General features: G+C 32.7%; 1 protein-coding gene across 2 annotated transcripts; it reads right to left on the bottom strand.

Moving 5' to 3' along the window:
* Nucleotides 1–5372: 5372 nt before the first annotated feature.
* FPGT (fucose-1-phosphate guanylyltransferase) lies at nt 5373–12609 on the bottom strand. 2 transcript variants are annotated; one of them, XM_016145066.2, is made up of 4 exons: nt 12479–12609; nt 11404–11571; nt 10146–10238; nt 5373–8294 (listed from the first exon to the last, which is right to left on the bottom strand). In XM_016145066.2, exons 1-4 carry the CDS (start codon nt 12558–12560, stop codon nt 6838–6840), a joined length of 1800 nt encoding a protein of 599 aa, XP_016000552.2. In that variant the 5' UTR covers nt 12561–12609; the 3' UTR covers nt 5373–6837. The 2 variants fall into 2 exon arrangements, with proteins under 2 accessions (XP_016000552.2, XP_036091173.1); XM_036235280.1 differs by having other exon boundaries at nt 7311–7477.
* Nucleotides 12610–12627: the final 18 nt, after the last annotated feature.

The raw sequence follows: 12627 nt of genomic DNA, 5'->3' as shown, positions 1-12627 counted from the left end.
ATTTGCCAATATGTATGTGGGTTTATTCTTGGGCTCTCAATTCTGTTCCATTTGTCTGTATGTCTATTTTTCTGACAATACCGTAAATATATGGTACAGCCACTATAGAGGCTCCTTAAAAAATTAAAAATAGAATTACCATAAGACCCAGCAATCCCTCTCCTGGGTATCTATCCCCAAAATCTGAAAATATTTATCCATAAAGATATATGGACCCCAGTGTTCACTGCAGTATTATTCATGGTGACCAAGGCATGAAAACAACTGAAGTGCTTTCCATAGATGATTGGAAAAAGATGTGGTATATATGTAAAATGGAATATTAGCCATAATAACAGATGAAACACTGCTGTTTGTGATAACATGAATAGATCTTGAAATTGTCACGCTAAGCAAATAAGTTAGACAGAAAAAGTTGAGAATCATATGATTTCACTTATACGTGAGATATGAAACTGAAAGTAACAAATGAACAAGAGGAACAAAAACTCATAGACACAGACGACAGTTTAGTGGCTACCACAGGGAAAGAGGGAGGGGGAGGTAGATAAGGATAAAGGGGGTGAGCGAGTGAGATTTGACTTTGGGTGATGAATGCACATTACAATATACACGATGTGTTACTGAATTGTACACCTAAAACCTATATAATTTTATTAACCAATGCCATTCCCATATATTTAATAAGAAATAAAATTTACAAAAAATAAGAGGTAATAACAAAAAATAAAAATAAAAAAGGAGTGACAACTGCTGCTGAAAAAAAATTAAGATGAGAACTAAAAAGAGTACCGGATTTATCAAAATGAAGAGCAAGCACTGGGACTCCTGAGAAACACAAGTTCAGTGGAGTGGGTGCTGGGGTGGTGGGTAAAGCCTGAATGAACTGGGTTGAAGAGTGAATGGGAGGAAAGGCACTGGAGAACAAAAGTCCAGACAATATATACTCTCAAGGAATTCATGAATATCTGGAAGACATTTTAACATCCATGGGGCTTAGAATGGAGGTTGAGCTAATGGCTGCCTATATCTAAGGGGGAGCAAAATTCCAGCTGACATTTCATTACATATACTAGATATGGAAAAGGTATTAAAAAAATGTGTGGTGAAGATACTGCAGACTATTACCGAGCAAAACGTCATAGAAAAAGCAGTGTAGAGTGTTAGAAAGTAGGAATCATCATCCTAAAAGGCAGTCTTCAGGGAAGCGAAATGAGATCTAAACAGTGATAAAATCAGTGAAGCAAGGTTAAGATGGCCACAATATCCCTCTTTCTCTCAATGTCCAATACAACTCGATGCCAGTCTGTTAAAATATCTTTACTTTGCAGTCTTTCTGCAAATTTGCTTTCATGCGCAATTATAAAAATCAGATGATTGTTATTACTACGCAAAAAAATGTGTTATATTGCATAACTTAGGTAACAAGGAAGGGTTAAAAGAAGTGGATGGATTATGGTTATGTTTTCAATGTGTGTACTGCACTTACTGGAGAACTGAATAAAAAGGATGATTAAAAAGTATGTGAGGCTTCAGGGATAACTTCTAGGTTTTTGCCTTGAGCAATTTGGTGAATGACTGGAATATTTATCTAGATGGAAAATTTTTCAGGATTGATAGAAGATGAACTCTCCAAATAGAGATTCCCATAGTTTTTTTTTTTTTTTTTTTTTTTTTTTCCAGAAAGGGAGAAGTACGAAGCAGGCAGGTACACAGCAAATCTAAAATTCAGTGATGGCTATATTATGATGGCTAGTAAAAACAACTTTAAAATCATTGTAAAAAAAAAAAATTGGACTGCATCCTGATATAATATGGCTAAAATAAGTTTTGTTTTTGCTATTTATCTTTTGGGAAATTATAGCATGTTTGTAATCTAGAGAGGTATGGGGAGAGACAGACTGCAGATACCAGAAACATGAATAACATTAGCTGTTATAACAAGTAAAAAAAAGAATTTCTTTAAACCTCTATACTTTCTCCCTCCGTTCTCACAGGCTAGTTTTCACACAAACCTTTTGATTTGACTGGATAATGGTTAATTAGAAACTCTATCAACTTTAACCAATTATAATGAGTGATGATCTTTCTTATTAAATTTCATTAAAAATTGATTCCAGTGATATATAAGTAGTGAATTTTATAAGTTAAATTTATGACCTTGTTGGTGTGCCTATATATTTAAAATCTGCACCTGGACCACTTGTTATGATCATAATTATTTCTCTGTGTAGTAAAAGTTTTCTAATTTTAGATTTTATTAAAATGTTGAAAACCTCTCTGAAGAACAGCATATTGGTGAATATAATTTACTTTCTCAAACCCCAAGGCTAAAAATAATAGGAAAGAAACCAATCATGTAAAACTTCATTGAGTAGTACAACATTTCTCAACTTGCAAATCAGAGGAACACCTGATTTCCAGAGTTGTGTTTTGAAAGATTTTTGCCTCAAGACGTAAATGCTTTAATTCTTTTCGGGGCAATGTGATACTACTCTCTTACAATGAAAACTAATTTGAACTATCCAAACGGTTCTGCAGAGAAAAGAATGGTTACTCGTTACATTATTTAGCTACTGTGTTGGTTTTAACAAAGATTTTAAGAGTTTTTATGGAGGCTTGATATTCAATAAGCAGATCTGTAACACACTGTAGAACAGTACCCAAATAATATAGATATTAGAGTTTAAATTGTTTCAGTGATGCATTGAAGCACAATTGAAGGAATATAATTCTGGCAGAGAGAGCTGGGAAATGACAGTACCAGATGGATTGCACCAGTCTGCAGCAATCAGAGACAAATCACTCCGTTTGAATGATTGAATTTTACACTCTGGAAGGCTACTAGATTCCTGCAGCCAGAGGCTTCAAAAGATAGACTATTTGTCCAAGGAACCCAGAAGTAAACATTAAATCTGTTAGTTTCAATCATTTACCTGCATGAACATCTTTAGACACAATGCCAATAATCAAACTGCTTTACAGGTGGACTAATTCACAGGCATCCTCTCCCTTCATCTCTTGCAAATATCAGTGACTTAGGAAATCGGCAGCTTCTCTTATCCCTTTATTCCAATTTTTAACCTGAAGCAAAATTGTGTTCTAGACTATAGCCAAACTAACAAGTTTGAATGATGTGGCAAATTTGGTTTGTTTTGGCTCGGGTAGAAAGCTTTGCCAGGGACAGGAACTGTTTTACCACCAGAGACTGGTGTAATTTCCCCTCAGAATCGTAAAAAAGATCTCATCAGAAATTTCTCTGAAAATAGACAAACTAGTATATTATATGGAGCTTAGCACATTGACATCAGAAGAAAGGAGAATGTACACTAACCTCTGACAAAGTTCAATACAAGGAATATTAACAAGTTTCACGAAGCATAAACAAGAAAAGTTGTGTTACTCAACCTCAGTAGGAATTGGCTTTGTCCAAACAAAATTTTAGAGGTGTAAAAGATTAAGTTAAACTCAGCCCTAATGGTTGCTTCAATTATTTCTATTGCACTAACAAAATTTAAAATGATACCTTTCAAGTAAATTAAAAGGACTTTCCTTAAAAGTCCTTTTTTGGGTCTCTTTTTTCCTATTCCCAATACATTTTTTAAAAAATTTATTTTTATTATTGTGACACCAGTTAACAAAATCCAGTGTTTCAGGTATACAATTCAATAGTAAGGCGCATATATATATATATAGATATATATATATAAATATATATATATATATAGTAAGGCATATATATATCTACTGCCCAAAGATTTCTGTCACCACATATTTGACACCTTTTGCCCCATCTACTTCCTCCCTCCCCCCTCAGACCCTACCTTCTGCTACCAACTGTCTGCTATTTACATCCACGAGTCTCTATTTGTTCGTTGCTTTTAGGTTTATATCCCACGTATGTGATATCATGTGGTTTTCAACTTTGGCTGTCTAGCTTATTTTGTTTAGCATGACTATCTCGAGGTCTATCCATGTTGTCGCAAATGGCAATAATTCATCTCTTCTTATGGCTAATATTCCATTGCATATATGTACCACAGCTTCTTTATCCAATCTATTGTAGGGCACTTCAGTTGCTTCCATATCCTGGCTACTGAATGCTGCTATGAAAATTAGGTCTTGACATAGATTTGTTTCATTTAACTAAACAACAAAAAGTAATTCCTGAAAATCTTCTAGACAATTTTGAGCAAGGATATATAAATTATATAGCTTTTCTTTCTATTTTAATTATGCTAAACTACATCAAGGTGTCTAATTTCTGGTCCTCCTAGTTGCTCAAGTTCAGAGGACATGATGGTACATGTGAATGACACCCCTGATTTTGTGTAGTGCACCAGTTATCAGACATATGTACATTCTGCAGCAGGCAAAGTTTTGAATTTGGCTCTATGCTGAATTTGGTAATATTTATATAACAGGAAATATTGCTTAGCATCAGAAGATAAATGGATCAGCACAGGTTGTGGGAATTCTGGATTGATACCATTAAAATTTTGTGATTTTTAGCATGTCACTTGGATTTTTGGAGTTTTATTTCAACTTAGTATACATATTGATACACCTTTTTTTGTTTTGCTTAGTTTGGTGAATAAATACCAAATGCTAGATTTTTGTCAAATACCAAATGCCCCTCTTGGTCATTGTTAATTATTAACCCATCAGTAAGTTTATGTAACAGATGTACACATAGTAGCCATCCTTTACACATATTTAGAGTATATAAGAGCTGTGATTTTATGAAAATAATAAATCTAGAGGAAATGTCCAATTTCTTTCTTATACATGCATAGAATTACCACTTCAGTTGAGTTAGGTATACTGTTGATAGTACATAGATGGTATTACATACCAAACAATGCATTTCAAGGCAGGAGGCACTGCCAAATTCTTTGTAACAATATTTCAAAGCAACTAGAATTCATCCATAGTGCAGACTTATGATTAAAATGGTGAGCACCAATTTATCAGAAACCTCCCAATGACTAAGTAGAAACCACCTTTTTCTAGAGAAATGTGATTAAACTCTTAAATAGCATGAAAAACTTGCAGAACAGGTATCTGGTGTTCAGTTTGGAGGAAAATCCAGACAGTGGTGTGGTAGGGGCACTTAAGAAATATGACTTTACCAATATCTTTGATAACATAGAAAATGGTACTAGGTGGAAACACATGGATATCAATAACTCTTTTGAGTTGAAAAGTGCTTCAGAAATGTTTGAATCTGAATGTAAAGTTTTAGGACAGTCTTGACTATATTTCAATATTTCACTTTGTTCCTTTAGATGTATGTGCAAGGAGATGAAATGATGTAAATATGTATTTAGGTGCATTTAAAATAGATCTCTAATAAATATAAAAACTTCACATAACAAAGAAAAAATTGAGTCATTTTATTGGTAGTGTTTTCTCTTTTTTGGTAGAAAATAATTCTTAATAATTGCTGGCACTTTATACAGTGAAATACAAAGATTATAGATTTATACTATTAAATACAGTATTGAACATTTAATAAATGATATATACACAATATGCTCTGAAAGCTGTGCAAGTAAATCAGTAAATGCAAAACAATAGCTACCATATATCTTTATTCTATCCTTGTAAAGAACCCTGAAAAAGGAAAAAAATATATATAATTGAAGGTTGCAGACAAATTCACTTCTGGTTCACCAAATACTTATTTTCATACTGACATGTTAAAATAAATAAAAATGGCAACGACCAGTTATTTCAATTTAATTATGTTAAAACACAAAACTTGGACAAAACTTTTCTCCAATCATTAGACTTTGATATGAAGACATTTCACATATGTGCTTATACCAAAATAGGAACACATAACTTGGGATTCCAGCCAATTTTATTTTCTTGAAGCTGTTTATCATCTGCGTATTTTCTCAGTCTTTGTTTTCTTCTGGCTCCTTCCTGCTGTCTACCTTTTGGCTACTTATTGCTTCTCAGCATTATCACCAGTGCATGAACAGAAAATAAGAAATGGAAAGTAAAATCGGTCCATCTGGTAATTTAACAGTTCTGTTAAAGGGATTAATAAGATAGGATGAAAGGATGTTCAAAATGAACTTATATGAGTTTTAGTGAATCTCAATTGTTCCTACCATCTTCTCTACACAGATACTTGGGTTTTATATTTATGTTTTTCTATGGATGGAAATTTAGGATGCATTTTTAAGATATACAAACACATGTCCAATTATAAAGGATAAAATAAGATATGTACCCTTTTTGTTTCATTCTGATCAATAAATGATAATGATTTTTATCATTTCAGTTGTTTCTTATCAATTAAGATAATCACAAAATTTTAAGCATCGATTTAATCTGAATTTATCCGCTATGAATTTGTTTCTAAAAAAGTATTCCTATATTATTCTTACGGTGTTCTGAAGACCCTATAGTATGCCAGTTTTATCAGTCCATCAGAATTGGACTACTAAGTGTGAGGAAAAAACTGCCAATAAACACTTAAAACTTTGTTGGAACCAAAGTCTAAAATAAGATGGAAAAAATCTAAAGGTCTGTTTAGAAAATTATTTTTAAAACTACTGCAGCATTATTTGAACAAAACAATGCTCCATAAATCCATCTTTATTAAAAGAAAAAATTAAGTGACAAACATACAAAAAGTCCCTTTTCTGAACTTACATCCTTGAAATCTTATTTTTAATTAAAAAGTGGTTTATCTGTATTATTAATGTTATGCTACAGTAATTAATATAATTTTCATTAATTCACTTCGATGAATCAAAAGTCTACAGAAAACTCCTGTATTGGCGATCCTGTCCAAACAAGAAAGGCAAAGTAGATAATAATTTAAGATGTCTCTAAATCAGACTGTTTTCTATTCAAAGTAATTTCTAGAAAAATTTGTTCCCTATAAGTTATCATGTCTTCTACATCTTTGTAGACAAGCATTTCTTCAACAGACAACAATGTACAGTTACTCAGGCTGAACGCTGACTTGTTTTGTACAGCATGTAACATCTTTAGGGACGTTGTAACTGAATCGCTCAAAGAACAACAAACTGGGAAAATACGAGCATTCCACAAACTCAAACATGTCTTGTCTCCAGAGAATAGCTCCTCTGTAACTTTCAGATTCCAAATATCTAAGCATGACAGGAAACAGACTCCAAAGAACTGAAGTGACTTTATATCTGACAATGTTTTAACATTCTTTTTCAACTTGTCTTGCACTCCAAATGCCATAGTTGAATACTTTAAGTGTCCATTCATCTTCAAGCTTAAGGAACAAATGAAGGAACATGCAGGCACGACAGCTGTTGTTATGATATAAGAACCACTAATAATGCAGTTTTCCCCAACTGAAACATCAGGCTCCAATCTGGAATACTCCACAACTGAGCCAGGTGACACAGAACATCTTGAATCCAGTATACTTTGAATGATACAGGATGTGTTACCAGAGCATTCCGGTATTGCTGGCAAGATGCTAAAAGCTACGGACTGTAAGCCAAGCTCTGATTTCAAACTACTATTTGAAGTTAAGTGAAACAAATATTCTTCAGTTGTTCCAATGTGATAAAATTTGGAGTTATTAAGAACAACAACATTAAGTGATGTTCCTTTAAGAAGGTGAAATATTCTCTGCCTCATGTCTACTAACTCTGACTCTTCTTTAGTGACATGTGATGTGTTTCTGGTATACTCCACAGTTGCTCCAGGTCCCAAAGCCTGCAGAAAGTCTCCATAGGCATCTATTTCACAGTTCAGTGTGCCTATGCTTTCATAAAAAGCAAGTAACTTTTTCGCTGACTTATGATCCATGTAAAATAGGCTGTCTGTGTAGACATACTCAGGGTCTAATTTAAGAGAGGTAGTGTCACCCTTGGCAAAGTCCTGTTGAGAAACATTTCCAGGTCTACACACAGCATCAAACTGATGCATCTTTTCTATGCTGGGCTTATGAAGGAAACGATGGCAACACCTGTATTCAAGGTCTCTATATTCTAAGCAATTAAAGGGTTCTAAGACAAATACTCCATGTGTGGTACCTACAGTCAAACTAGAAGGATGAGCTAACGCAGTAAAGCCAGGCTTGTCAAACCTAATAAACTCAGATTTTCCAATACTATAAAGTTCAATATCATCTGCACAGGTAACAAGAATCCCAGGATTCATATGTGAGGGGAAATCGATGTACATGGCTAGTTTTAATTCTAACATCTGATAAATGGGGTTACCAAAAGGTAAAGCAGTGAAAATTTTCCCCAGAGCACTCGCATTTGGAAGGCGTTGGCTGTAGCCACCTATAAAATTAAACAAAATAACTGTTTTAAAATATTTATATCATTGTTTACAAGGTTTTAAAAACCTAGGGGCATCAGTTGCAGCTCAAAATGTCTCTAAAGATATATAATATATACAGTGCATTACTGTATAGTATATACAGTAATATATATTATATATTATACTGTATAATATATATTATACAGTAATGCACTGTATATATTATATATCTTTAGATTAATAAATTCCAGATCACAAATTCAAAGAGCAAATCTACTGTAGCCATTTGACATATTGTAGTTTTAAAGATTCTAGATTAGGAAAGAATTCTAATATACTTTAGACTATGTGATTATTTTGAATCAACTGTATAACCAGTAAAGAGGACCGCAGGCTAAAATGTGACTTAAACAACAAATTTCAACCATATTTAAACTCCTACAATAAGAATCTATAGGGGGAAAAAAGTCATGAAAAACTAATATACCAATTCCAACATTACCTATAAAAACAGTAGTTTCCAGATACAGTATCTTTCTTTAAATTATTACATACACTTAAAGAAATTAAAGTTGCATTTATTTAAATGCATTTTAAAATTTATACCTGTTTTTAATTTAAATAGGCTTTCCCTCTAAGATGAGCCCTATGGTTTAATTCCTTAAAAAGTGTGTTCTAAGTACATTTAATAGCTTACATCATTTTTATGTTAAGTAATTACAGTGAGAGGCATTACAGAGTAGAAAGAGTCAGACAAAATTGTGTTCAAACTCTGGTTCAGCATTTTTCAGCTGTTTATCTTTGGATTCACTCCAAATTAGCAAATGTAAAAAACTTGCATTATCATGTTTAATGAGATCAATAACATATGTAAAGCACCTGGCACATAGTACATTGTTCAACAAATGAGAGCTAATACTTTCTACTTTTTCCTTTTCCAAAGACTTGGGCAATTGTAAAGTCTAATATTATAAGAATTACATATTCCTAACTATATATTTTACTGGTATTTGATTTTTACTAAATTGGTAATAAAATACCTGTTTTGAAATAAAACTATACAATTTGATTTTCTTTTAAAAAAACTTTTTTTACTTTACTTTTTGTCAGCCTTAAAATCAGAACTGGGATGCTTTAATTGATATCATCTTTACAAAGAATCACTGTTCTTTATATTAATCATAAGATGGTAAGTGCCTTGGAAGCCATGGTGCCAGTCCATGAAAATTTCATCAGCCTCTAATTCTCAGAGAAAAATAACAGAGGTTTTCAAATAACCAAAATTTCCATACCACTAAATGTAGTGAATTTTAAGAACTATCCCATTCTGAGATTATTTCTCTACTTTTCTGCTATAAAATGTCCTTTTTTGTGTGTAATTTTAGCTCATGTATATTCTTGTTAACTCCAAGTTTTGTCATTGCCTTTTTAAAAAACTCTGGAAAATTATAGACTTTGGCCACCAATAATCAAATAAAAACTTACAATGTAAGATTTTGGCAAAATCTGTTAATCACGGTGCTAAATCGGCCTCTCTCCTATACCAAGAAACTCTTCTAGAAGAATTAGCGAGGAATGTTCATATTTTGATGAGTTTTGCCTTAGGAAAGTAATTTTTTCTTTATATAACAGGAACAGCTATGAAAAATTGATAATGTATATGATCTATAATTTTAAGGATAAATTTTGTGAAAAACATACTTACAACTTAAAAATATCAAGAAAGACATGAAATATTTGTTTTCAAAGCAGTGTAACTTCAAAGACTAGGGTAAAAAAAGGAGAAAGTATACACAAGAGAGAAAAATGTCCCTAAGACATCAAAGGTAAAATATTGAAAAAAAAAATAAATTCATAAAGTATAACTTTACCAGAATGAATTAATAAGATGGTGAAAGAATTCCATTTATCTCCATATAGCTTCTCCAAACATCGAAGGGCACACAGTGTTGATCCTCCATTTCCTTAAAAACAAAGTCAAAAAAGCACAATTCATTTCATAGAAATCTACTAAAATTTTGTAATTCTGGTAAAGTTAGATGTTATAACTTTAAGGATATGGCTTTTGGCTATAATTCACTTGGCAGAGAGCAAAAATATTGACAAAAAAATCAAATTAATTTTATAGCCATTAAATAAATAAACAATTAGTAATGAAACCCAGAGATTAACCCTCGGTAATAAATGATGAGCTAATTTCCTGAAAATAGAAGAAATAATAAAATAGGTAATCTGAAACACTAGAAAACTGTTAAGTATATACACGTTTACTTGGAGTTACAAATTGCAAAATCCATTTAAATAATTCTCCCATATAACCAAATGTACAACTTAAAACTTGATTCTAAAAAGTTTTTTAGCATCTGCTCTCCTAAAAAGTATCTTAAATGTAACTGCCAGTTACTAGTTCCCTTGGGCAAATTGTTTAACTTTCTGTGCCTCACATTCTCATCTATACAATGAGAATCATAGAGTACTGACTGCATAGTTTTAAGGATTGAGACACTGGCTAATTATAGAAATGCCAGTGTCAGATATAGATACCATATCTCTGGTATTCAAGTGGCTTCAGCTTGAAGTATTACATGGAAAATGGCCTCCACAAAAAAAATAGCATGCTTTTTTATTTGCAATGAAAGGTCAAAAGGCAAATTTTACTTAAATTAGATTTTTAAAATATATAAAATATTTGAGCGATTAGGCTGTGCTCCTTTGGATTCTGCACTGTGGTCCGAAGATGTTCATTAAGTAGTATATATTTTTTTTCTTCATTTGCTTTCTTCATGTACATTACTGAAAAATGTTCAGAGTTTGGAGGGACCTTAAGAGCCTGACTAATGAGATACAAAGAATTATTCACCATCTAAGTAAATTTTATCAAAGCTAATAAATTTCTCTTTTAAATAACACGACACTCTGGAATTTTTCATAAGTTCACAATGTGTCAGAAAGATGGTATGCCTTTTAACTTTTTAAAAAAACTAGTGAATTTACATTAAAAATTTTAAAGTCTGTAAAGACTATGGTGGAAAGATATGCTAATTTATAAACTGTAAACCATGAGAAAACTTTTCTTCGATTATTCTGTCTAGAACCTGATATAAATCTGACCATAATATAAATGCATACCAATTTTGGCTCCAGCAGGATCAACAAAAACATGATATTGAACTCCAAGAGGTAACTCCTTTTTTTTCAGCTTTTCTGACAATTGTTGCTTATAAGCAAGTTCCTGTTTTTCATCAGCTGCTGTTATTGCAACAATATCCCAGAACTCTCCGGCTGCCACAGGTTTGCCTAAACAAACAAACAAACAAACAAACAAACAAAAATCGAGGAAAAATTAAGTATTGTCAGAAGTCTCTGTTACAGGTCTACTTATTTGGAAAGATAAACAAGAAGTAACATTATCATCTTCTTAAATATATCTTCTGCTTTTGAGAATTAGGGGATAATTAGTGACCAGTTAGTATTATTCAAAATAGTTCTAATGAAGATTGGTCAACTTTTTTTCTCTTTTATATTACTTGTTCCTATGGTCTGTATGTACATTTATTTAGATATTCTGAAGGTTGTTAACGTTTCTTCATTAAGAGCACTTTTGACTTGCTGAAGATTACCTCAATTCTTAAAAAAGAGGAGACAAAAGAACAAATAAATCAATCTCCAGTGTTGTAAATTAATTTCCATATATCAGAACCATTTAGTGTTTGTTGGCTAAGAAAGATTCAACTCAAGGATCCATTCCTACAATGTTGCTGTTTATAAACGTAGTTACTTTATTTTTATTACCTTAAGGTGAGCCATATGATTTTACAAAGGGATTTGGAATGTGACATAAAATTCTTCGGAACAAAATAGCTCCCTGCTCCCTGATGAATTCTTTCATTACAGAAATCGAAATATTACAACTTTGGAAAAGAATATTTTCTTTCCCTTCCTCCTGCCTTAATTAATTTATATACACATATACATATACGTTTATATTTACATTTTACTAGAGACAAAGTTAAAGAAAGAAGCAAGCATAACGTAAAAAAAGTGACAGAAAATAAAATATTCAAGAGGAATATTAGCTATGCCTGTGCCAGTGTCCTAGGCTCACAGGTGAGAAGCAGACAGGAAGTGATAGTCCAGCAAATTTCCCGGCACGTAAAGGACCCTCTCTATTGCCAGTGGAGAGCTGGGGTTTCTCCTCTGGTACCTCTCAGCTCTGAAAACCTCCGCAACTTTTGCTGGGTGGCTTCTCGCAGATATACACCTGGAGAAGTATTGGCAGCAGCCATAACCTCCCCACCTTCTACGCAGTCAGCGGAAAACTTCCCGGGGTCCGCCTTTCAGCACAGCACGCAT

Source organism: Rousettus aegyptiacus, unplaced genomic scaffold (genome assembly GCF_014176215.1).
Source record: "Rousettus aegyptiacus isolate mRouAeg1 unplaced genomic scaffold, mRouAeg1.p scaffold_m13_p_1, whole genome shotgun sequence".
In the NCBI taxonomy this organism is placed as follows: Eukaryota; Metazoa; Chordata; class Mammalia; order Chiroptera; family Pteropodidae; genus Rousettus; species Rousettus aegyptiacus.
The sequence above is the reverse complement of the archived record's forward strand: the minus strand, read 5'-3'. Positions and strand labels throughout refer to the sequence as shown.

Coding starts and splice junctions, on each gene's coding strand:
- FPGT (XM_016145066.2), bottom strand. CDS start 12,560: ATGGCTGCTGCCAATACTTCTCCAGGTGTATATCTGCGAGAAGCCACC. Junction 11,572..12,478: donor GAGGTTTTCAGAGCTGAGAG/GTACCAGAGGAG, acceptor TTGTTTGTTTAG/GCAAACCTGTGGCAGCCGGA. Junction 8,295..10,145: donor CATCTTATTAATTCATTCTG/GTAAAGTTATAC, acceptor TTAATTTTATAG/GTGGCTACAGCCAACGCCTT.